General features: G+C 45.2%; 1 protein-coding gene across 1 annotated transcript; it reads left to right on the top strand.

Moving 5' to 3' along the window:
* The first annotated feature begins 21,143 nt into the window (after positions 1–21,143).
* LOC123130267 (probable xyloglucan endotransglucosylase/hydrolase protein 30) lies at positions 21,144–22,607 on the top strand. Its single transcript, XM_044550202.1, has 2 exons — positions 21,144–21,540; positions 21,722–22,607. The coding sequence occupies exons 1-2, from the start codon at positions 21,345–21,347 to the stop codon at positions 22,498–22,500; spliced, it is 975 nt and encodes a 324-aa protein (XP_044406137.1). The 5' UTR covers positions 21,144–21,344; the 3' UTR covers positions 22,501–22,607.
* The last annotated feature ends 1,491 nt before the right edge of the window (positions 22,608–24,098 follow it).

The following is a 24,098-nucleotide window of genomic DNA, read 5'->3' on the forward strand; positions in this document are numbered from 1 at the left end:
CATTTTTATACAGGAATGACGTCACAATGATTTACTACAGTAACAGAAGATGACGTCATGGCGATTCATCAAAGTTCACAGGGAGAAGACAATATGGCGGTTTACGAGAATTGCCGGAAGTTCAAGGATTGAAGACTGACATGAACAGGTTCAAATCAATCTGGGGTCTAATGTTGAGGATATAACCACCGAGGGTAAACCGCCTAGGAGGGGCCGGTTCACCTTCAGTTATACTGAAGCCCAAGGAAACCCGGAAGATGGCGCTTTACGGATGAAGCTTAGAGGCCCAAAGCCCATAGGCGATTTAGGGCCCATGATAGTAAACCGCCATGATTGTATAAACTTGCATTGTAAGATAAGAAAGAAGAGACCGAGGCAGACACTTGTATGAGCCAGCCTCGGGACTCTGTAGACCGGCTGGGATCCTCCTGAATATATAAAGGGGTGACCCGGCGGTGGTTCAGGGACAGAAAAACAACAACTCGAAGCCAGACAAAGCGGATTCGCTCCTTGGTCTTCGAAACCCCAGCAATATCAATCACAACTAGACGTAGGCTTTTACCTTCATCGAAGGGGCCGAACTAGTATAAACTCCCATGTCCCTTTGTCCGGTTTAACCCCTTCAAGCTAACTCGTAGTGATGGCTCCACGACTAAGTCCTTCCATGAGGACATCTGCCGTGACAATTCCACGACACTTGATATCTTTTATAATGGACTAACCGATGCTACTAGAGATTAATGGATAGTTGTGTTGGTTCTGCTTTCAGGGAAAGAACACTGGATGAAGCTGAAATTCTAATGAATAATATGTTGACAAATGAAAATAATTGGACACCTCCGGAGCCAATTCCTGAGCCTATTCCTAAACCAACTCCGAAGAAGAGGGGTATTCTATTTCTCAGTCCTGAAGACATGCAAGAGGCAAAGAAATCTATGAAATAAAAAGGTATTAAAGCTGAAGATGTTAAGAATTTACCTCCTATTGAAGAAATACATGGTCTTAATTTACCGCCTGTTGAAGAAACATATAATCTTAATCCTTTACCTATTGAAGAAACTCATGGCCTTGATAACCCAACACAGGTAGTTAAGGTAAATTCTCTCTACAGATATGATAAAGCTGAAATCCCATTTACTAAATTTGCTAGCCCATGCTTAGATGAGTTTGATAAATTTATGGCTAAGCAAGAAGACTTTAATGCTTATTTTGGTAGACCATTGAAATACAATTCAAATATGCTTGAACACTTGGGTGATTATATGGTTAATGTTAAAGGTGAACTTAAACTTATTAGTAAACATGCTTCTATGGTTACCACTCAAGTAGAACAAGTACTTAAAGCTCAAAATGATTTGCTCAATTAATTGAATAGTAAAGATAATGATAATGCTGTTAGAGTGGCTACTAGAACTAGTAGAATGACTCAGGAACCTTTGTATCCTGAAGGCCACCCTAAGAGAATTGAGCAAGATTCTCAGAGAAATAATATAGATGTACCTAGTTCTTCTAAAAAGAAGAAAAAGAAAAATGATAGGGTTGTGCATGCTTCTAGTGAACCTATTACTGAAACACCCGAGAATCCAAATGATATTTCTATTTCTGATGCTGAAACTCAATCTGGTAATGAACCTGAAAGTAGTGGTAATGTTAATGATAATGTTCATGATGATACCCAACCTAGTAATGATAATGATATAGAAATTGAACCTGCTATTGATCTTGATAACCCACAATCAAAGAATCAACGTTATGATAAGAAAGACTTTGTTGCTAGGAAACATGGTAAAGAAAGAGAACCATGGGTTCAGAAACCCATGCCTTTTCCTCCCAAACCATCCAAGGAAAAGGATGATGAGGATTTTGAGCGCTTTGCTGAAATGATTAGACCTATCTTTTTGCGTATGCGATTAACTGATATGCTCAAAACCAATCCTTATGCTAAGTACATGAAAGATATTATTACAAATAAAAGAAAGATACCAAAAGCTGAAATTTCCACCATGCTTGCTAATTATACTTTTAAGGGTGGAATACCAAAGAAACTTGGAGATCCATGAGTACCCACTAGACCATGCTCCATTAAAAGAAACTATGTTAAAACTGCTTTATGTGATCTTGGAGCTGATGTTAGTGTTATGCCTCTCTATTTATATCATAGAATTGATTTGAATAAGTTGACACCTGCTAAAATATCTTTGCAAATGGCTGATAAATCAACTGCTATACCTGTTGGTATTTGTGAGGATGTGCCTGTTGTAGTTGCAAACGTTACTATTTTAACGGACTTTGTTATTCTTGATATTCCCGAGGACGATAGTATGTCTATTATTCTTGGAAGACCCTTTTTGAATACTGCATGGGATGTTATTGATTGCACTAAAGGCAACGTCACTTTTCATGTTAATGGTAATGAGCATACGGTACACTTTCGGAGGAAACAACCTCAAGTTCATAGTATCATTCTATTGGAAAAATTCCATCGATTATATTTGGAGGTTTTGAATTTCCTCTTCCTACTGTCAAGAAGAAATATGATATTCTGGTTATTGGGGATGTGCATATCCCTATTGAGGTAACATAGTGTTATTCGAAATTTCTCCGGTTCCATGTTATTTGGAATGAGTTCGTTAACAAGACTTGATCAACCTTGTTAGTGGATTCCTTTTGATGATCATGAGATGGATGAAACTAGAAGGCACAACCTTCTGTACCCTCCTTTTACTTTCTATTAATTATATTAAATAAAATAAAAATAAATATTTTTCTGTCTGTTATCTGATTATCCGTGCAATATAAAAATATCCCGAAAATAAAAGTTCTCCAAATGCCCTGAAATTTAAATATGATTTTTTCCAAAATATTTGAGAATATTTGGCACTGAGAACACAGCAGGGGGCCCAACCACCTACCCACGAGGGTGGAGGGCGCGCCCTACCCCCTGGGCTCGCCCCCCTGCCTCGTGGGCCCATGGTGGCCCTCCTCCACTTATTCCTGCACCCACACACTTCATCTTCCTCCCACAAACACGAATATCCAGCTCAAGCACGAGTTCTATCTCATCTTGCTGCCATTTTCGATCTCCTTGCTCAAAGCACCTCTCACAAAACTGCTTGGGGAGATTGTTCCTTGGTATGTGACTCCTCCATTGGTCCAATTAGTTTTTGTTCTAGTGCTTTATTCATTGCAGATTTTTGTTGCTTAGGTGACCATGTTCTTGAGCTTGCATGTCAAATTTATATGGTCAAAAGTAGTTTTGATGCATGATATAGGCCCTAGGTACTTGTAGGAGTAGTTGCTATCAATTTTATTGAGCTTGGTTTACTTTTATTTTGAAGTTACTAAAAAAATTCAGAATTTTTCAGAGGAAGAAATATGCTTAGGAAAATGTTCCAAGGTGGTTCTTCAAGGAAGCAAGGACTCAGGCTTGCAATGCATGATGCTGATGAAGAGCCACCAAGAGACGCTCCAGTGCGTCCTTATGAATGGCCTTCTGAGAACTTTATGGATCGAGCGGGAATTAAGGAAGAATTCAACGCATATTTGCGTAACGCTGATCTTGTGAGCTTCGAGGAAGAGAAGTGCAGCCAGTATCACAACCTCACGAGTACCTTTGTGAGGAGGTTTGAATTTTCAATTTCACGTAATTCTCCAACTGTCCTGTTTGATCTTTATGATAAATCTTACACCATGGACTTAGAGGTTTTTACCACTGCTTGCAAACTTCCACAATGGGGTAGTATAAGGGATCCTCGCAAATCTGAATTTAGAGATTTTCTTGCTAGTATAACTGTGGGAGAGTCTAGAGATATTACACAAGCTACCATAGGGAGAATTCACTTTCCAGCTATACATTATTTTGCTCTCTTTATAGGTAGATGCATTAATGGTAAAGATGAGGCATGTCACATGTGTGTCCCGATCTCAGTATTCTTAGGAGTGCTGTGTTAGGAGACAAATCATATAATTTGGGAGCCATTGTTGCACGTAGGTTGCATCTTAATAAACTTAATGGAGATTTCTTTGGTGGAATTTATGCTACCCATATAGCTAATTTTCTTGGTATAGCCATACGCGAAGATGATATTGAATTACCTCCTGCTTATCTAGATTTTAATGCTATGGTTCACCACCAGTTTGTCGAGAGGAACGAATCACCTCTCCAGTATCTACTAATCTTTGACAGACGCCATGCTGTCTGTATTACTCTCCCTGCCCCTGCCTTCTTTGATTATCAGGCAAGAGGAGGATATACTATTACTAGAGAGGAGGCAGATGAGTACGAGAGGAGAGAGGAGGCCGCTCGTCGCCATGCTGCAGCTCAGCAGGCGATAGCTGCTGCATCACAATATGACCCCAACTACTATTATGGATATCCGCCAGGCCAGCCGTGGCCATAGACTAACTTAGGCCAAAAGCCTAAGCTTGGGGGAGTACGTATTTCCCACCGACATTACATTTATGTTCACACACTCATTGCTAGATGTCGGTGCTCATACTTTTTCATTATATCATCCATGCTAGTTTATTTTCCTTTTTATGCTTTATTCTTGTGTGTTTAATAAACCTTAAGAAAAACCAAAAAAATAGTTGTAGCTTTTAATCCGTTTAATTTCCATGCTTGTAGTAGTAATTAAAAAGAAAACCCAAAAAGATTTCCTATTCTTCTTTTTGCTTGTTGGGAGCTTTCCCGTGTAAATAGTTTTATTTCTTTTCTTTCCTTTGGGGGTCGATAGGAGAAGACCATAATTAAATTGTTGAAGTGGCTCTTATATGCATTATTGTTTATCTGACGAAAGAACCCATATTGTCTTGTCTTCTCCTGTTTATTCAATGCCTGTAGATTCCAGCTTAGTCTAATGCATGTGCACTATTATTATTATTCACATCGTTCGGTCGTGCAAGTGGAAGGCAATTATGATGATATATGACGGACTGGCTGAGATAAGAAAAGCTGTTATGGACTCGACCTCTTTTGTTTTTGTAAATATGATTAGTTCATCGTTCCTGATTCAGCCTATTATGAATAAACATGTTTGCAATGACAATTAGAGATCATAGTTTCTTGTGCCATGCTTGATTAGCTATGAGTTATAATGGTTTACCTTGCGTGCCAACATGCTATTAAAATGGTTATGATGTGGTATGATAGGGTGGTATCCTCCTCTGAATGATTTAAGTGTCTTGACTTGGCGCATGTTCACGCATGTAGTTGAAACAAAATCAACATAGCCTTCATGATATTTATGTTCATGGTGGATTATATCCTACTCATGCTTGCATTCGGTGTTGATTAATTTTAATGCATGTTCATGACTGTTGTCGCTCTCTAGTTGGTTGCTTCCCAGTCTTTTGCTAGCCTTCACCTGTACTAAGCCGGAATACTGCTTGTGCATCCAATCCCTTAAACCCCAAAGTTATTCCACATGAGTCCACTATACCTACCTATATACGGTATCTACCTGTCGTTCCAAGTAAATTTGTATGTGCCAAACTCTAAACCTTCAAATAAATATCCTGTTTTGTTTGCTCGAATAGCTCATGTATCAACTAGGGCTGTCTGTATCTTCCATGTTAGGAGGGTTATTCTCAAGAGGAGTGGACTCCGCTCCTCACTCACGAGATAAATGGCTGGTCACCGGGATGCCCAGCCCCATGCTTTATGCAAACTAAATCAAAATAATTGCAAACAAAACTCCCCCTGGGACTCTTGTTAGTTGGACGCACTCGTTGTTTCGAGCAAGCCATGGATTGATGCTTGTTGGTGGAAGGGGGAGTATAAACTTTACCATTCTGTTTGGGAACCGCCTATAATGTGTGTAGCATGGAAGATATCGTCAGCTCTTGGTTGTTATGTTGACAATGAAAGTATACCGCTCAAAATATTATTCACCTCTGTTTCAAAACCGAGCTCTGGCACCTCTACAAATCCCTGCTTCCCTCTGTGAAGGGCCTATCTATTTAATTTTATGCTGAGTCATCATCATCTTATTAAAAAGCACCAATTGGAGAGCACCGCTGTCATTTGCATTCATTACTGTTAGTTTACATTGAGTATGAGTTGACTGGATCTCTTTTACCATGAATTACAATGTCTAGTCAGTCCTTGGTCTTTAAAGGTGCTCTGCATTTATGTTTTGCGGTCTCAGAAAGGGCTAGCGAGATACCAACTTGTTATATCATATTATGATTGTTTTCAGAAAGTGTTGTCATCCGAGATTTATTATTATTGCTCGCAAGTTGATTATGCTATTGATATGAGTAAACTTGAGAACTATGCATTATTGCAAATGTGGTTAGTTATAATCCTTGCTGAAAACTTGCATGCTGGCTTTACATATTTACAACAACAAGAGCAAACAGAGTTTGTAAAAGGTTTTCTTTATCACTTTCAGTTTGTCAACTGAATTGCTTGATGACAAGCAAAGGTTTAAGCTTGGGGGAGTTGATACGTCTCCAACGTATCTACTTTTCCAAACACTTTTGCCCTTGTTTTGGCCTCTAACTTGCATGGTTTGAATGGAACTAACCCGGACTGAAGCTGTTTTCAGCAGAATTACCATGGTGTTATTTATGTGCAGGAGCAAACGTTCTCAGAATGACCTGAAACTTCACGGAGCCACTTTTTCAGAAAATAAGAAAAATACCTGTAATAGATGGAGGCCAGGGGGCCCACCACCTCTCCACGAGGGTGGGGGGGCGCGCCTGCCCCCCTAGGGCGCCCCTACCTCGTGGGCCCCCTGTTGCCTCTCCGACTCCAACTCCACCTCCATATATTGAGTTTCGGGGAGAAAAAAATAAGAGAGAAGAAATCATCGCGTTTTATGATATGGAGCCGCCGCCAAGCCCTAAAACCTCTCAGGAGGGCTAATCTCGAGTCCGTTTGGGGCTCCGAAGAGGGGAATCCGTCGCCATCGTCATCATCAACCATCCTCCATCACCAATTTCATGATGCTCACCACCGTGCGTGAGTAATTCCATCATAGGGTTGCTGAACAGTGATGGGTTGGATGGGATCTATCATGTAATCGAGTTAGTTTTGTTAGGGTTTGATCCCTAGTGTCCACTATGTTCTGAGATTGATGTTGCTATGACTTTGCTATGCTTAATGCTTGTCACTAGGGCCCGAGTACCATGATTTCAGATATGAACCTATTATGTTTTCATCAATATATGAGTGTTCTTGATCCTATCTTGCAAGTCTATAGTCACCTATTATGTGTTATGACCCGTTAACCCCGAGTGACAATAATCGGGATACTTACCGATGACGACCGTAGTTTGAGGAGTTCATGTATTCACTATGTGTTAATGCTTTGTTCTGGTACTCTATTAAAAGGAGGACTTAATATCCCTTAGTTTCCGTAAGGACCCCGCTGCCACGGGAGGGTAGGACAAAAGATGTCATGCAAGTTCTTTTCCATAAGCATGTATGACTATATTCAGAATACATGCCTACATTATATCAATGAACTGGAGCTAGTTCTGTGTCACCCTAGGTTATGACTGTTACATGATGAACCGCATCCGGCATAATTTTCCATCACCGATCCATTGCCTACAAGCTTTCCACATATTGTTCTTTGCTTATTTACTACTGTTACCTTTTTCTACCGTTACCACTACTATCATATTACTTTGCTACTAAATACTTTGCTGCAGATATTAAGTTTCCAGGTGTGGTTGAATTGACAACTCAGCTGCTAATACTTGAGAATATTCTTTGGCTCCCCTTGTGTCGAATCAACAAATTTGGGTTGAATACTCTACCCTCGAAAACTGTTGCGATCCCCTATACATGTGGGTTATCAATGGAGGAGGTGATCGACCACACCGAACCGGTCGAGATTGAGTACAGTGGGTTGTGCCTGCTCGCTGCTGAGGAACCCGGCAATGTCGACGACGCACTCGCTGAAGGGTGCTGGAGAAAGGCGATGGAAGAGGAGATGGGCGCTATCCGCGACAACGACACTTGGGAGCTGCTGAGCTGCCTGCTAGACACTGAGACATTAGACTAAAATGGGTGTTCAAGATCAAGAAAGATCCTCAAGGTAATGTGATCAAGCACAAAGCTCGTTTGGTTACTAAGGGATATGCACAGAGAGAGGGCATCGATTTTGAGGAGGTGTTCGCGCCGGTGGCGCGGATGGAGACTGTGCGGGTGCTCGTCGCGCTCGCCACGCACCACGGCTGGTACGTTCACCACATGGACGTGAAGTCAGCCTTCCTCAATGGAGATTTGGCCGAGGAAGTGTACGTGCGGCAGCCGGAGGGCTTCGTCGATGCCAACAATGTGCAAGCTGTTCTGAAGTTGCGCAAGGCGCTGTATGGGCTGTGGCAGGTGCCGAGGGCCTAGAACATCAAGCTGGACAGTGCGCTCGCGGCTCTCGGCTTCGAGCGGAGCCAGCTTGAGCATGCTGTGTACAAGCGCGGGAGTGGCGACACCCTCCTACTTGTGGGGGTGTATGTGGATGATCTTATCATCACGGGCGCCAATGCCGGTGAGATTGCAGAGTTCAAGGCGGAGATCTAGCGCACTTTCAGCATGAGTGACCTCGGCCCCCTGAGTTATTACCTCGAGATCGAGGTCGAGTAGAAGGGAGACACCATCACACTTTGCTAGAGCAGCTATGCCCGCAAGATTCTCGAGCAGACAGGGATGACAGGCTACAAGCTGTGCTCGACGCCAATGGAAAATCGCTTGCGGCTGTCGAAGAGCGACGGGAGTCTGGCTGTGGATGCGACCTACTACAGGAGCGTGGTAGGCAGTTTGCGTTACCTAGCAAACACTCGAGCTGACATTGCCTACGTGGTTGGGATTGTCAGCCGCTACATGGAGGCGACGACAGCGCAGCATATGGCCGCAGTGAGGCATCTTCTGCGCTACATCAGTGGCACAATTCATCATGGATGCAAGTACCAGCGAGGCAGAGGGGCTAAGCCGGACCTTGTGGGGTACAGTGACAACGATCATGGCGGTGACCTTGATGACCGCAAGAGCGCAAGCGGGTCAGTGTTCTTCCTTGGACGAAATTTGATCACCTGGGCGTCACAGAAACAAAAGATCATTGCCATGTCCTCCTGTGAGGCGGAGTACGTGGCGGCGGCTGCAGCAGCTATGCAAGTAGTGTGGCTGAGCAGGCTGATCGCTGATATTCAAGGCACTGAAGAGAAGAGTGTCAAGCTGCTGGTGGACAACAAGTCGGCGATCGCTTTGAGCAAGAATCCGGTGCATCACGATTGCAGCAAGCACATTGACTTGAGGTATCATTTCATCCGTGACTGTGTTGAGACTGGCAAGATTGACATCGAGTATGTGGGCACTGAAGATCAGCTTGCGGATGTGCTCACCAAGTCCCTGGGCAGAGTTCAGTTCATGGAGCTGAAGAAGAGGATTGGCGTCGAGGAGGTGCAGCTCAGACGACACAAGGGGGTGATTTGTTAGGTTTTTACTTGAGTTGTTTAAGTCCAGGGTTTAGCCTAGTTTTTCTTTCTGTTATTTCATGTACGTGACAACCCTGCGCGGTGTCACAACTTGGACGTTGTTTTTCCTTTGCGTAGAGGTGTAAGGATGACTCATGCGGTGAGCACGACGGGTTGGTAGTGACGTGCGCACTCTCGATCCGTCAGACGTGGGATGGCACGTTTGTAGCGATGGAAGCGAGCAGTGCGGGCACGATCGTTACGCAAGGAATAAGAAGATAAAAATAGAAAAGGCAGCAAGGTAGTTGGCGGCGTAAAAACCACTTCGTGCTTCTCTGAACTCTAGCTGAACCTCATCAGCAGATCAAATAGAGAGAGAGTTGCCCAATGGCAATGACAACAACAGCGGGTTCCTGAGGAGGAGTTCTGAGCTGGCGCCGCCATCATCGTCATCAGCACGGACGACGCGACAGAGGAGCCACCGGTCGAAGGCCTCCCAGGAGCTGGCGTGGACGGGGAGGTTGTGGCGGGCGCCGTCGGGGAAGCCCATGAAGACGCACTTGAGTGAAGTGGTGAGCCACGGGAGCGCCGGAGGGAGGAGCCGCCAATGCTGCTGTGCCGCGAGGCGCCACTGCCAGCAGACGGAGCGGAAGCAGGCATAGTCGTACATGGACGGCCCGCGGCCAAGGATGGCATCGCAGATCTCTGATGGGAGGTCTGACCAGCCACACGACGCAGCGGGGGTGCGCATCCGTTTGTTCGGCCTCGTGTCCTCCATTGCGCACTGTCAACACGACAACACGAGTAAATAGCATAAAACTACTAGTTTACAGACTAGGGTTCCAAAAAACTACCACTTTTAAATTTTTCTCAGAAAGCTACCAAACGAGCGGTCGGCTGTTCCAAAAAACCCAAAACGCTCATGACTAGCGATTTAACCATTTCCCTGACGGATTGGGCCCACCTGTCAGCCCACGTGGCCACGCGCGCTCACGGCGCCGCCGTTGACGGCCGTTAGCCAGTGCGGTCCGGTCAGAACCGCCGGTCGATCGAACTCGCTCTACCTCTCACTCCCACTCCCCCCCGCCGCAGTGACCTAGGTTGGCGATGGCGGCGCCGCAGCGAAATGCCTTCGACGGCGAGCTTTTGAGCCAAGGCATCACTGGCGAGGAGGGCGGTGGACATTTAGCGGTTCAGGCATGGCTAGGCAGCTCAAGCTTCCCAGCGCAGCGGTCGCCGCGGCCATCACCGCCCGAGGCTCAGGTGGATCAAGAGAGCTCAGATCCGGAAGTCTGCGCTGCTAGGGCAGTGGCCAAGTGCATCCACGCGGATACAGATGGCGGCCACAGGTGGGCGTCCGCGTTTGGTGGGGTGAGGTAAGAAATTTCAGTACCAGTTACAGTTTTAGTTGAGATTTTAAAATTAGGGTTAGAAGATGATAGTTTTGGTTAGGAAAAAAGTACTTTATTTAGGGTTAGAAGATAGTGCAGTATTGGGAATGAGCAGTGTAATTGTTTGTTGGCATGCTTCTGCATTTTAGTAATGTTCAATGCATTTGGTCATTGTTTTAAGCTTCAGTTACTTGAAAAATAAATGTTTGTCAATTAAATCTCCTACAGCTTAGATGAAGAGATTTGGGACATGAGGCTACATTCCCAAGAAACAGATGATATGGAGAGAAAGTATTCAGTTTCTTCAGATATCAGTTATCTGACCATATTAGCATTGGCCGAGTTGGAGGGGTATGGAATGGAGGCTTTTCTGACTTATGTAAAGGAAGGGGGAAAGGGCTTGGAGGGGGTGGAGGTCCTGGATAGTGAGGAGGCATTAGAGGAAATGCTTGACTTATTTGTTGATAAGAAGATCCTGAACATCACTGTCAGAAAGCCTACTGATCCAAGCCCAGCAGATGTTAATATGGATCACATCTTGCTTGAGGAACAGACTCCCATTAGTAATGTTGGTGAGCAAGTTGTTTATAGTGTTTCCCAACAAGGTGTCCTGTATCCACTCCAGAATGCAACTTTGGCACCAGAAATCCCTGAGGAGCCCTATCTTAACACACAACATAGTTGTAATTTCAACAAGGGGAAAAATGTGACTTGGTGTAGGGGTGAAGATGAGTCTGGCACAGGGACAAGCCATAAGCCTAGGGAAGAGGAATATACTACAGATCACTATTGTGGAGCAAACTCAGAACCATCAAAGTTTTGGGAGGAAGACCAAATCCTTTCTGAACATGAAGAACCCTCAGTTGTACCAGAGAAAGGAGCAAAGAAGCTTAAGCCTGTCAGAAAACCAGGCCCAACTAGCAAGTCACACAGTGAGCCTGAACACATCAAGTTTAAAGAGTTTGTGCCTGAACCTGATGAATATTGCTTTCCAGGTGATTTTGGCTTTAGTGATTAAGAAGAAGTTTCAAGGTTGCCTTCTGGTAGGAAGAGAAGGTTGAAGAAGAGGAAGGAGAGGAGGTGGTATGATCCATCAATCCCTGATGCACATGAGCAGTTTGCATTGCATTTGTGCTTCCTAAATATTGTGGAGTTCAGAGAAGCACTAAGAAATTTCCATGTCAGGACACTTAGGAATTTTGAGTATCACAGGAATGAACCAACTAGGGTTATTGCTTGGCGCTCTGATAGAAAGCAAGGTTGTCAGTTTTACATAGTGGCCTCTAGAATAGCTAATGAGTCAACTTTCAGCATCAAGAAGATGAATTTGGATCACACTTGTGGAGCAAGTGGAGAGAGCACCAAGGTTACAGTCAATTGGGTTGTCAAGGTTTGTGAGGATACCATTAGATCAAACCCTGGAGCTGATGTTGAGACAATTCTATCGTACACAAATAAAACATTTGGTGTTCATGTGCCTAAAAGCTTGGCATATAGGGCAAGAAAACAAGCATTTGAAGTTGTGCAAGGAGATCAAAAAATCCAATATCACAGACTAAGGAACTATCTACAACGTGTGCTAGATACTAATCCAAGCAGTAGATGCATAGTGACAACAAAAGAGGACCTAGAAAATCCAGCTCCTACCCTCAGGTTTCACTACATGTTCTACTGCCTTTTGCATGAAAAGAGGGATTTCTAAATGGATGCAGGCCATTCATAGGTACATGATCCTTACACATATATCTAAGATGGTTGCATTCATGTTATTTACAACTAATGTGATCATATTTTCAGGTTTAGATGGTTGCTTCATCAAGCTCAGCAGTGGACAACAGATATTGGCAGCTACTGGCAGGGATGGGAACAACAACATCTTCCCCATTGCATTTGGTGTTGTTGACAAGGAAGAGACAGATAGCTGGACATGGTTTCTCACACAGCTGAGAACTATTGTTGGAAGTGGGAACAAGTTTGGCAAGTACACAATTATGTCTGACAGGCAAAAGGTATGTGCTCCACTACTCTTGACCACCGCACTTTAAACTTACCATCATACTTAGCCATCATTCTAAGCCATCATAATTAACAGGGATTGTTGAATGCAATCAATGATGTATTTCCTGACTCCCCCCAAAGGTTTTGCCTTAGACATATATATGCCAACTTCCAATCTGCTGGTTTTAGAGGGGAGGAACTCAAGAAACACTTAGATCAGGCTGCCTATTCCTTCACTAAGAATGGTCATGAAAAAGGGATGGAAAATTTGAAGAAAGAAAGTTTTGATGCTTGGCAGTGGTTGTCACAGATACCAGACCATACATGGGCAAGATATAAAATGGATACTGTTGCAAAACTGACCTGGTTGTTAACAACCTCAGTGAAGTTTTCAACATGATGATATTGGATGTTAGGAACAAGCCAATCAGGACTATGCTGGAGGGCATAAGAACAAAGTTGATGATCAAATTTCAGAAAATCAGAGAGAAAATAGAGTCATGCAGATGGGAGATCACACCAACCTACTCAGAAATTTTACAAGAAGGCAAGAAGTGGGCTAAGTATTGTGATGCATACATGGCAGGTCCAGGCATCTAGCAAATGACTAGTAGCTCTGAGAGCACATATTGTGTTAACTTGAACAACCATACCTGTGACTGTAGGAGGTGGGACATGACAGTTGTGCCTTTTCAGTCATTCCATTGCTGCAATGCAGGAAGTGAAGCTACATCCTGAAGACTTTGTCAATGCTTTCTTCAAAAGACCATGTACTATGAAACATACAAGCATATAATTTTCCCAGTTCCAGGTCCTGGCCACTGGCCTCATACACCTAGAGATGACATATCTCCACCAATGTTCAAAGAAAAGAAGGGCAAAAAGCAAACTGCCAGGAGGAAAGGTGTATTTGAGGTGCCAGCAAAAAGGACACCTCAAGAATTGGTACTATCACATGTAGCAATTGCAAGAAGAAGGGCCATAGGTTCAACAATTGCGGTGACCCTTTGAAGCCTAAGTTTCAGATGAGGATGAACAAGCATCATGTCATTTGAGGCCATGTTTCATTTCAGATCATTGTCTCATTTCATTGTTAAATTTCTTACAATGTTTCTTAATTGTGTAGGAAAATAGAGCAAATTACTCTCAAGTTGCTTCTTCTATAGCTACACATGCTCAGAGGCCTCCAAGAGTACCTGCTGCTACTGCACCTGAACCAAGACCAGCTACAGCAAGAGCTACAACTTCTGCACCTTCACCAGCTCCAGTTGCTACTTCTAGGGCAAAAAAGGGGTGCTTCAACTATTCTAGTAGCAAAAGCACAAGAACCACCAGCTAAGAGGAGCAGGACTAACACTTCTTCTGCTGCTAACACTTCTTCTCCTACTAAGAACACCAGATCATCTACTACTTCTCCAGGAAAGAACACCAGATCTTCAAGTGCCCAGAGAAGAACTTTCATTGCACCAAGGCAATCAACTTCAACTGTTGTCCAGGAGGGGTCAAAGAGGATCAGTTAGCCAAGTGGGAGGCTGAAAGACTACTTTTATGCAAGTGGTAACTAGCTTGTCTTGGTCTGAACTTGAGTTCATTTGGCATGGTTCTGTTTGTGTCAGTAAACAAATATGGATGGATTTGGGTCTACTATGGTTTGTAATGACTATACTTTATTTTGTTTCAGAGATATTTAGTCAGTTGAACTACCATGGTTTGTAATAACTATTATTCAGTTAGTTCATTCAGACAGTCATTCCTGTGTTGATTCAGTCAGTGAATTCAGTCAGTGTATCTTCTGTCAGTTAATCCAGTCAGTACGTTTCAGATCCATTGCATACTTTCATTGAGAGTAGCATAAATACATAGATACATTGGTTCAGAGTAGCATCAAACACCAGTTATTACATAGAGTAGATCTTACATAGAACACCAGATCTTACATAGAACACCAAGATAGAAACATAGATAGATAGGTATATAGATGGATGGATGAGATGAGATTGACAGATCAGTCATAGCGCACGAAGAAACATACCCACTTGGCCCTATTAGCTGCATGGGGAGCCATGACTGCCCTCATCCTTGCCCAGCTAATGATATCCATGAATGTCCTTCCCCTGCCACCAGTGAAAACCAGCTCCAGTTCTTCATCATTGCATTTCTTTAGTACCTTGTCGGAGAGTCGGCGGTTGAACTCCTGTTGCTGCTCATCCTGGGCCGCCTCTAGTGCCCTCTGCCCGCGCCTCCTCCTCCTCCTCCTCCTCCTCCTCCTCCTCTGTGCTGCTACTGCTGCCCTAACCTCCACAGCCCCCTCCTCCTCTGTGACATCTCCCATGTCAGGATCCATCTCTAGGGTTTCTTTTGGGTGGCGGCTAGGCGTCTGGTGGAGTCACTGGTAAAGGGTGGGGTGGGGAGGGGTTTATATTGACAGATGGATGGGGTTGGGTTTTAGTAGGCCTAGGGTTGCATTTGGTCAGAGACTAGTGGGCCACTAAGCCCAATTACCCACACAAATAATATATGTAGGCTAACAAATAACATAGAAAAGATAGAAGATCAATTTGAACACTTAATAGCATAGAAGATCCATTTCTACTACTTAGTAGCATAAGAGATCCATTTCCACTACTTAATAGCATAGGAGATCCATTACAACACTTAATAGCATAGGTGATCCATTACAACTCACTTAAGAACATAGGAAATAAGATTCTTACATAGGAAACTAAAGTTCAAATGCATGGCCAAACACTAGGTCAACTTCACATTCCCCCAAAATGTACACCCATAATCACTTCAGACTGTTAGCCCACATCCTTATATATAGGCCTTGGATGTACTTACTTCACCAACATATCACAACAACTTCATGACTCAAGGATGGCCTTGATTTTCTCTAACTTCTCCTTGCTACCATACCCATCTTTCAGCAGCTCAGCAACAACAACCTCAAGTTTGCCTTCTCCTTCTTAAGAACATCCCTGTCAACTTCAACATCCTTCATAGCCTTCCTAGTGTTCTTGATGATATCAGCTTGGCTCTGCAAAATGCACCTCTGCTCTTTTGCAAGTTTGAGCTTTTCCATCTACAACTCCAACATAGCTTTCTCCTCTATCCCCTTCGTCTTCTTCTCAAGTTCTTCCTCCTCCACTTGTTTTTGGTACACCTTCCTGTCCACCCTACCATCCTGCCAATCAAACATTGGATACATCATCAACAAGCTTGGTGTACTCAATCCAAAGCTTGTCATTTTCAATCTTAAGCTTGGCTAACTCCTTCTCAAACTTCTCCTTGTCAAGTACCCTTCCACGGTTCTACTCATGGAACATTTCCCATAGCTTGCACAAACATCTCTGAAGAACAGGAGGCCAAGGCCCATCAACCCACTCTACAACACCACAATTCACACCATTTTCCTGCATTTGTAAATGTGATAAGTTATTACAAGTGGACTAGTAGCTTATTTCAATTCCATGGTTAACTTGATAAACTTGAGATTTTCTAACAATGAATAACATAAATAAGATATGATAAGTTATTACAATGCCATGATTAAGTTTGTACATATGTGGCTATCATATCAAACAAACTACTGCATCATATCAAACATCAGTGAACATCCTTAGCGGAATACTTAATTGCCATCTAACCTGGACTGGGCAGCCATAGAAACGCCTTCCTGTTATAGGCCCTTCAAAAGCAACACTCTTAATAGGCCTCATTTGGTGCAGAATGCACTTGGGATGAGCAAGCTCAAGTTGGCCACAAAAAAGGGGCTCTATAGTGGTGTCTGGGTTCCTCCTGCAACCAAAATAACCAACAAACACTGATTTCAATCTACACTCAATACCAGAATCAACTTGCACTATTCATTAAACTTGAACACTAAAAAATCCCCAAATCAGCATGAACCCTAACACTGTACATAGATGAACCCTAGGTTACCTCAATCCTACAATCAAACCCCACCCTCACTAATCAAGAACAATATCACACAAGAACAACAACACTACACTCAGCAAGATCCATGGCGGTAGCCTAGGCCTACTAGCACCTAACCCTAAACCTAACCCTAGGTGGCAAAGAACTTATCATAAGTCCCATGTCCATGCTGACGACCTGGCAATCCTCCTCCGAGCTCGTTTCCTCGTCGTTCTAGGAAGGCATTGCGACAAGGAGGTCGACGATGACCGGCCTCGAAGACGGCGAGCGGCGGCGAGCTCGTACTGGAGCAGGGGAGTGAGAGCAGGGGAGGGAGCGAGCAGGGGAGTGAGCGAGCAGGTGCGCCCGACTGACCAAGGGGTATATTTACCCCAGTTCCGACCGGGCCGGTCGGCTAACTGCCATTAACTGCTGCGCCGTCCATGCCCCGGGCCATGTGGGCTGACAGGCGGGCCCAATCTGTCAGGAAAACGGTTAAATCGCTAGTCACCGCGGGTTTGGGTTTTTTGAAACAGCCGACCGCTCGTTTGTTAGTTTTCTGAGAAAAATTAAAAAGTGGTAGTTTTTTGGAACCCTAGCCTGTAAACTAGTAGTTTTATGCTATTTACTCCAACAACCCGTACGTGCTATTATGGATCTATGAGAGCTCTGAAGTTCGTACGGATCATCAGACGCCGCGGATCATCAATAATTTGAGGATCGGGATTGCTAGCTCTTTGAGGTGGAGAGAGTTTTCGAGTTCGCATAGGATGGGGTGTGTAGGTTGCGGCCGAGTCAGACTCCCGAATTCAGCGGCAACTTCAACGGACAACTTCAACAAGAGGCCAGTGCTAGGCCACAGGCGACCGGCGCCAGCACCAGGCTGGTCGCTCATGAACCGTTGGATTCAAATATAATCTATGTTCAGAATTACGTTGACCTAGCCATCCCTCCCGGTCTCGACTTGTTCCTCCTCTGGCACTACGTGCAGACCCCATGGTCACTAGTAGAAAAGGGAGCTTTAAAACCGGTTCGTAAGGGCCTTTAGTGCCGGTTCCATAACCAGCACTAAAGGGTGGGCACTAAAGCCCCCCCCCTTTAGTACCGGTTCGGCACGAACCGGCGCTAAAGTGCCACCACGTGGCGTGAGCTCGCGCCGTGGTATGGGGGACCTTTAGTACCGGTTGGTGTTACCAATCGGTACTAAATGTATTTTTTAAAAAAAAAATGGATTTTATTTATTTTCAATTTTCTGAATTGAATTATTTGATTATTTAGTCTCTAATCACCCATCTTAACTGCTCAAGTATGGATCACTCATTCCAAATCGTCTAACTTCCCGACCGGGCACCCATCCTCTCACTCCCCCAGCGTGAGCACGCTTAACTTCGGAGTTCTATTCCCCCTACTTTCCAAGTCTGCACTTGTTGTTTTCCTGACAAATATAAGCTGTCAATCCTATTAACCCTCAGCAGTTTAGCTTGAACATTAGGGCACACGTTTCACCGTTTGAGTTTGAAACTATTATTCTAAAAACTGTAGTAACACTAATATTTTTTGAATAAGTTTGACCATAGTTTGACCATAGTTTGACCATAGTTTGACCAGATTTGACCAAAATTCAAAAAATTGAAATAATTATTTAGTAACACTAATATTATTGAATAATTATGTAGTAACATTAATACTTCTTGAATAAGTAGTTTGACCATAGTTTGACCAAAATTTAAAAAAAAACTGATGCGGATTTGAGGATTCTAAAAAATTGCAAACAGGCAGTAGGCTGTCACCATCGGATGCGGATTTTCGTGTTGAATTTTTTGATATATTATACGTTTTTTTCCGACATCGTATGCAAAAGTTATAGCCGTTTTACATTTTCCCTACACTTTTTGCAAAACATGTTCAAATTTAAGTTTTCAAATTTTCCTAACTAGTAGATGTAGTAATATAACTACCTCTCGAAGGATTTTATTTTCTGAAGTTTTTATCATTTTCTTTTGATTTTTTCAAAACTGAAATGGCGATACACCGGGGGGGGGAGAGTTTGAAAAATTGCCCTATAGTCCCGGTTTGTGTCTCCAACCGGGACTATAGGTCAGACCCCTTTAGTCCCGGTTCATGACACGAACCGGTACTAAAGGTTAGCCCTTTAATTAGTACCGGTTTGTACCATGAACCGGTACTAAAGGTGATCATGGGGCCCCGGCCTAACGCTAGCCTGCCACCACCCCTTTAGCACCGGTTCGTGGCACGAACCGGTACTAAAGGTTCAACACGAACCGGCATTAATGCATAGCCGTTCGAACCGGCACTAATGGTACCATTAGTACCGGGCCAAAAACAAACCGGGACTAATGTGTCTCACATTAGGTCCTTTTTCTACTAGTGGGTGAAGGGGAAATAAACCCCCTCCCCCGGCTCCAGCGGCACAAAGGTGTCTATCTCCATCGTTGTTTGCCCCTGCAACAGGCCATGGCTCGGTCGTGGTTGCTTGCAGCTCCTGCTATGGACAGTCACATCCCCGCCACGCAGCCTCGGCCGCCAGCAATTGCAGCATCGGGAGCGCCGACTGGCCGCCGACCGGGTGCGCATCGCTCACATCATCGTCATCTACTGGTCATCACTTCCACCCTCCACCATTGTAGCAAAACAACTCACCTTTCGTAGCTTTTATGGTTGCTGGTCGTGGCAATCACGACACCACCCCCATCGTCGCCCTAGCTCATTGTCATCAATTGTAACATTTTTTTGCCAGTTCCAGCTTCTACCGTTGTTGGTTGTAGCCATCTCGGCACCACAGTTCATCGTAGCGGCGCCACCTCCTCATGGTTGTAGCAAAACAATCGATCGGTTCCAGCATCTGATGGTGCCCACTGTAGCGCTAAAATTTGCCAGTTGTAGCTCCCCACGAGGCCGGTTCCAACACCGCCAATGAGCAGCTTGTAGAACCCGTAGTAGCCAGTTCCAACACCCGCGGTGGCCGGTACCAGCATCCTGTGCACCGGTTCCAACACCTCCAGGCGCCGGTCCGAACACCGCTGCCCGCCCATTGTAGCATCATGTATGCCGCTACCAGGGGGTTCGTGCACATTTAGGAGGCCAGATTTGCTAAGTCTGGATGTAGATGTTCTAAGGAGGGGGCCATGAGGAAGACTATGAGGCCCTATCCCAAGATTATTTTTTGGGCTGGCTTAACCAGGGAACATTTTGCTGAGGAGGATGACAAATGTGAATGTTTTGCATGATCATTTGTGTTTTTCGTGGATGGAAATTTTCCTTTTTCCTTATGGAACACCCCGCATTCCAGATTACGGGGGACCAACCAAATTGGTGGGCACACGGAGTACATCGGACAGGAAGTTTGTTAGCTAGATTTGCTCGCTATCAGGAACTCCACACACCCCAGCCTTAGCCAACACATGCACTGGGAGATTACAGACCAGAGAGCAGTACATGGTTTTATACTCAAAGAAACCTAAATGCATGAGGTATTTTGCCTCGCGGAAGAGAAAACCAAGCGAACCCCGGTCCATGGCAGTGCTTGACAGCGCCTGGTGAAGACTCATACAGTCTGTTTCGAAGTAGACCCGTCCCATACCATGCACTTCCGCAACTTGGATGGCCTTCCATAGGCTTTAGTTTGAGCCTGAAGAGCGGTACCCTCGTTCAGCAATTTCCGCAGCAACGACCTCGCCGTTCCCATTAGGGAATGCATGGTGCTATTTTAGGAGTGCCACCTAGGATAAATGATGAAAATAATGAGGTGGAAAGGAGAGAAATTATAAAAAAAGACTTGTCTTCTCTTATTTAAGAAATGATTTTTTAGCACAATATGTCTCATCATATTTTTAGGAATATCTAATTATTAAAGATAAGACTAAAAGATAACCCATTGTAGACATGTTTTTTTGTCATCTCTAAATTACATGCAAGACTTAAGATAAAACTATCTTATCAACCATTGTATAAGACCCCACCCTCCTTATCCCGTGTCCGTAAGGAAAGATTGGTCGACATTGATTTTGATTATTTGGCAATTCTCTTGAGCACGGCATACCCGCCCAGTTCATTTTTTTTGCCAGGATTTACCGTGCTCTGAGAAGGAATTTGCCATCCTCGAGACAATGTAAATTACAAGCTCGCAAAAAGAAAATAGACAATGTAAATGAGAAACGTCCATTTTGCCATGCCTTCCCAGGAACGTCAGCACAACAGCGTTCCCATTTATTTATTTTCTCCCCTGAATCCGTCCCTGGCCAACTGTTGAGATAGTTTCCTTGTACGCGTCCGTTTCCAAAACAATTTCCATCCGCGCGTCTGCATGCACGCCATGAATGGATAAAAGCTAAGCAGACCTAAGCCAAAGCTAACTCCTCCTATTTCTCCGGCGGTCACGGGGCCGTCTTCCGGCCTCCCTGCACCGTTTCTCCACCTCCGCCTCAATTTGTCACCCACCCAAGAATAAACCGACCCGAAAACAGCCTGAGTGAATAATTAGGCAAGCACCAAAACTGAGGATATACCAGGAAATAGCTTTAGTATAGTTCCATCCAAGCAGAGGAGAGGGGCGGAGAGGGGATCGATCGATCGATCGCTCTCGCGGCCGGCGGCATGTCGCGGTTGGCGTCGGCGCTGCTTGCCCTGGCGACGGCGGCCGCGGTGGCGGTGGCGGTGGCGGCGCGGCCGGCGGTGGACGTGACCGCGACGGTGGCCTTCGGGGAGGGCTACACGCCGCTCTTCGGCTTCGACAACATCCTCCGCTCCGCCGACGACCGCACCGTCAGCCTCCTCCTCGACCGCACCACCGGTACGTACGTACGAGTGCGGTCATCCATCCATCCTCCGTCCTCCCCGGCTGGCCGGCCGGCCGTACGTTCGTGGCATGCGCGCGCATGGCGGCTTGGTTTCCTCCGTTAATTTCTGGGGCGTTTGTCTGTTTTTCATGCAACGTACGTCAGTTATCAGTTAATGGTAATTAAAATGGGCAGGGTCGGGGTTCATCTCGTCGGCCATGTACCAGCACGGCTTCTTCAGCGCGTCCATCAAGCTGCCGTCCGACTACACGGCGGGGGTGGTGGTGGCGTTCTACACGTCCAACGGCGACGTGTTCCCCAAGACGCACGACGAGCTGGACTTCGAGTTCCTGGGCAACATCCGGGGCAAGCCGTGGCGGATGCAGACCAACATGTACGGCAACGGCAGCGTCAGCCGGGGCCGGGAGGAGCGCTACGTGCTGCCCTTCGACCCCACCACCGAGTTCCACCGCTACTCCATCCTCTGGGCGCGCGACGCCGTCGTCTTCTACGTCGACGACGTGCCCGTGCGCCACCTGCGCCACGCCCGCGCCGGCCGCGACTTCCCGGCCAAGCCCATGTCGCTCTACGCCACCGTCTGGGACGCTTCCAACTGGGCCACCTCCGGCGGCCGCTACCGCGTAGACTACCACTACGGGCCCTTCGTCGCCTCCTTCACCGACCTCGCCCTCGCCGGTTGCCGCGCCTCCTCCCCCACGGAAGAAGGCTGCGCCGACGCGCTGGCCGCGTCCGACCCCGCCGTCATGACGCTCGCCAAGCAGCAGGCCATGCGCCAGTTCAGGGAGCGCAACATGGTCTACTCATACTGCTACGACACCAGGCGCTACCCCGTGCCCTTCCCGGAGTGCGACCTCGTCGAGTCGGAGCGGAGCAGGTTCAAGGACAGCGGCCACCGGCTCGCGCTCAGGCGCCGCCGCGTCGGCCGCCGGCCGCCCAACAAGGCCGACATGTAGCGTGCACGCACCTAGCAGCCATATCTTCTCTTCTCTTCTCTTGTGTTCATTAATTAGGGACGGAGATTTGGGTTGGTTGATTATGTATTACTCGGCGGAATTTGGCAGTAGCATCCCAAAGCGGAATTTGGGTGACACGTACGGTTACTCGGCGGGCACATTGCATGAAAACGTACGACGACCTACACGGTGTGCTCCCTTCCTTCCTCCTCTGCTTTGCTCTTCTCCCCCACCGGGGATGGGCTCCGTTTCAGGCGCCGTGGGGAAAAACGTACGTTCATTCTGGATTTTCTTTGAAAAGCTACGTCGGACTAATTTTTTAAGGGTGTGGCTAGGTTTTAGTTGACCAAGATTTAACCAAGTCTCAGTCAAGTGACTAATATATAAAAAGAAAAAGAAGCTAAAATGAAAATTTTGCAAAGATTTTCGCGCAAGATCGAACGAATATAGTATTCACTGTTGATTGAGACTTCGGCGTAATTTTTTTTTTGAAAGTTGAACTACATTATTGAAAGGTCAACACTGCTTTTGGGTGGCTAGCTTTCATCTAGATGGGAATTAAGTAAATCACATCTAGCTCGTACATCATTTCATTTGGCGCGAATATCTGTGTGAATTTTTTTAGATGTGACTTCATTGTTATAACCGTCGGAGTTTCCTTCTAAAAAGTTTTGGAAGCCTGGTTTTATTTTAAAAGGTCATGCTTGCAAACATACCACTGCTGAAATAGTTTTTCCCTAAATCAACATAGCATAATGATGCGAAAGCCCGTTGAGATCATCAAATGACATCTCCACCATCGCATCATCTTGAAGCCTAGTCTATTTTGGCTATCGTGCGGCCAAGCCTTCATATATTACGCTTGTGTTACATGTGTTTGACTCCAACACCTCACATAGTCTAATCAAGTTGTGGCCTTTTACAAATATATCGGATACCAATTCCAATAAACTTCATCTTAACGAACATGTCTTTGTCATCTTGAAGTTGTCAGCTTCACATGAACGCATGTGCCAGATTGGACTTGGGTCTTCCCTTGTTTCTCACGTCACTTGTATAAGTCATCTGGCAAGTCCTCGTAAGACTTTTTAGCCTCGACTGAACATATTGGCATGTCTCTCTTCTTCTCAACTCCGCCTTGTACATATTGTTCTTAGTCCGTGTTCCCTTCATCACGAGCTTTGGGCCAGTTCTTTTGGGCGATTCTACCAGAATCTAGAATCGCCCCCCTCTCCAGCTTCTCCCAGGATCACTACTTCATATATTTTTTACAATCCTAGCTAATTAGATCTTAACTAGATAGGATTGTAAAAAAATAAAGTGATGATTCTGGGTGAAGCTGGGGAGGGGGGTGATTCTTGGCTCTGATGATTTTCTTGTCCATGTTCACTTGTGTAAGTAATCGCTGCCATGAAGTTGACCAAGAAAAATAACACCTCTTCAAACCCTTGCCACGTCAATTGCACGATGTGTGTCCTCGTTGTTAGGGCATATTTATCCCTTAGTGGTTTGGTGATTGATAACAATGCAATTTGTGAACTAACCGTGTGTAGGGGAACGGTGCATGAAAATCAAAGAAATATCCTACGAACACCCAA

This window comes from Triticum aestivum, chromosome 6A, assembly GCF_018294505.1.
Source record: "Triticum aestivum cultivar Chinese Spring chromosome 6A, IWGSC CS RefSeq v2.1, whole genome shotgun sequence".
NCBI classification, from domain to species: domain Eukaryota; kingdom Viridiplantae; phylum Streptophyta; class Magnoliopsida; order Poales; family Poaceae; genus Triticum; species Triticum aestivum.

Bases quoted from the DNA above. Each gene is read 5' to 3' on its own strand.
- LOC123130267 (XM_044550202.1), top strand. From the start codon at position 21,345: ATGTCGCGGTTGGCGTCGGCGCTGCTTGCCCTGGCGACGGCGGCCGCG. The intron at 21,541-21,721 runs GTACGTACGTAC...TAAAATGGGCAG, and splicing joins CCTCCTCGACCGCACCACCG to GGTCGGGGTTCATCTCGTCG.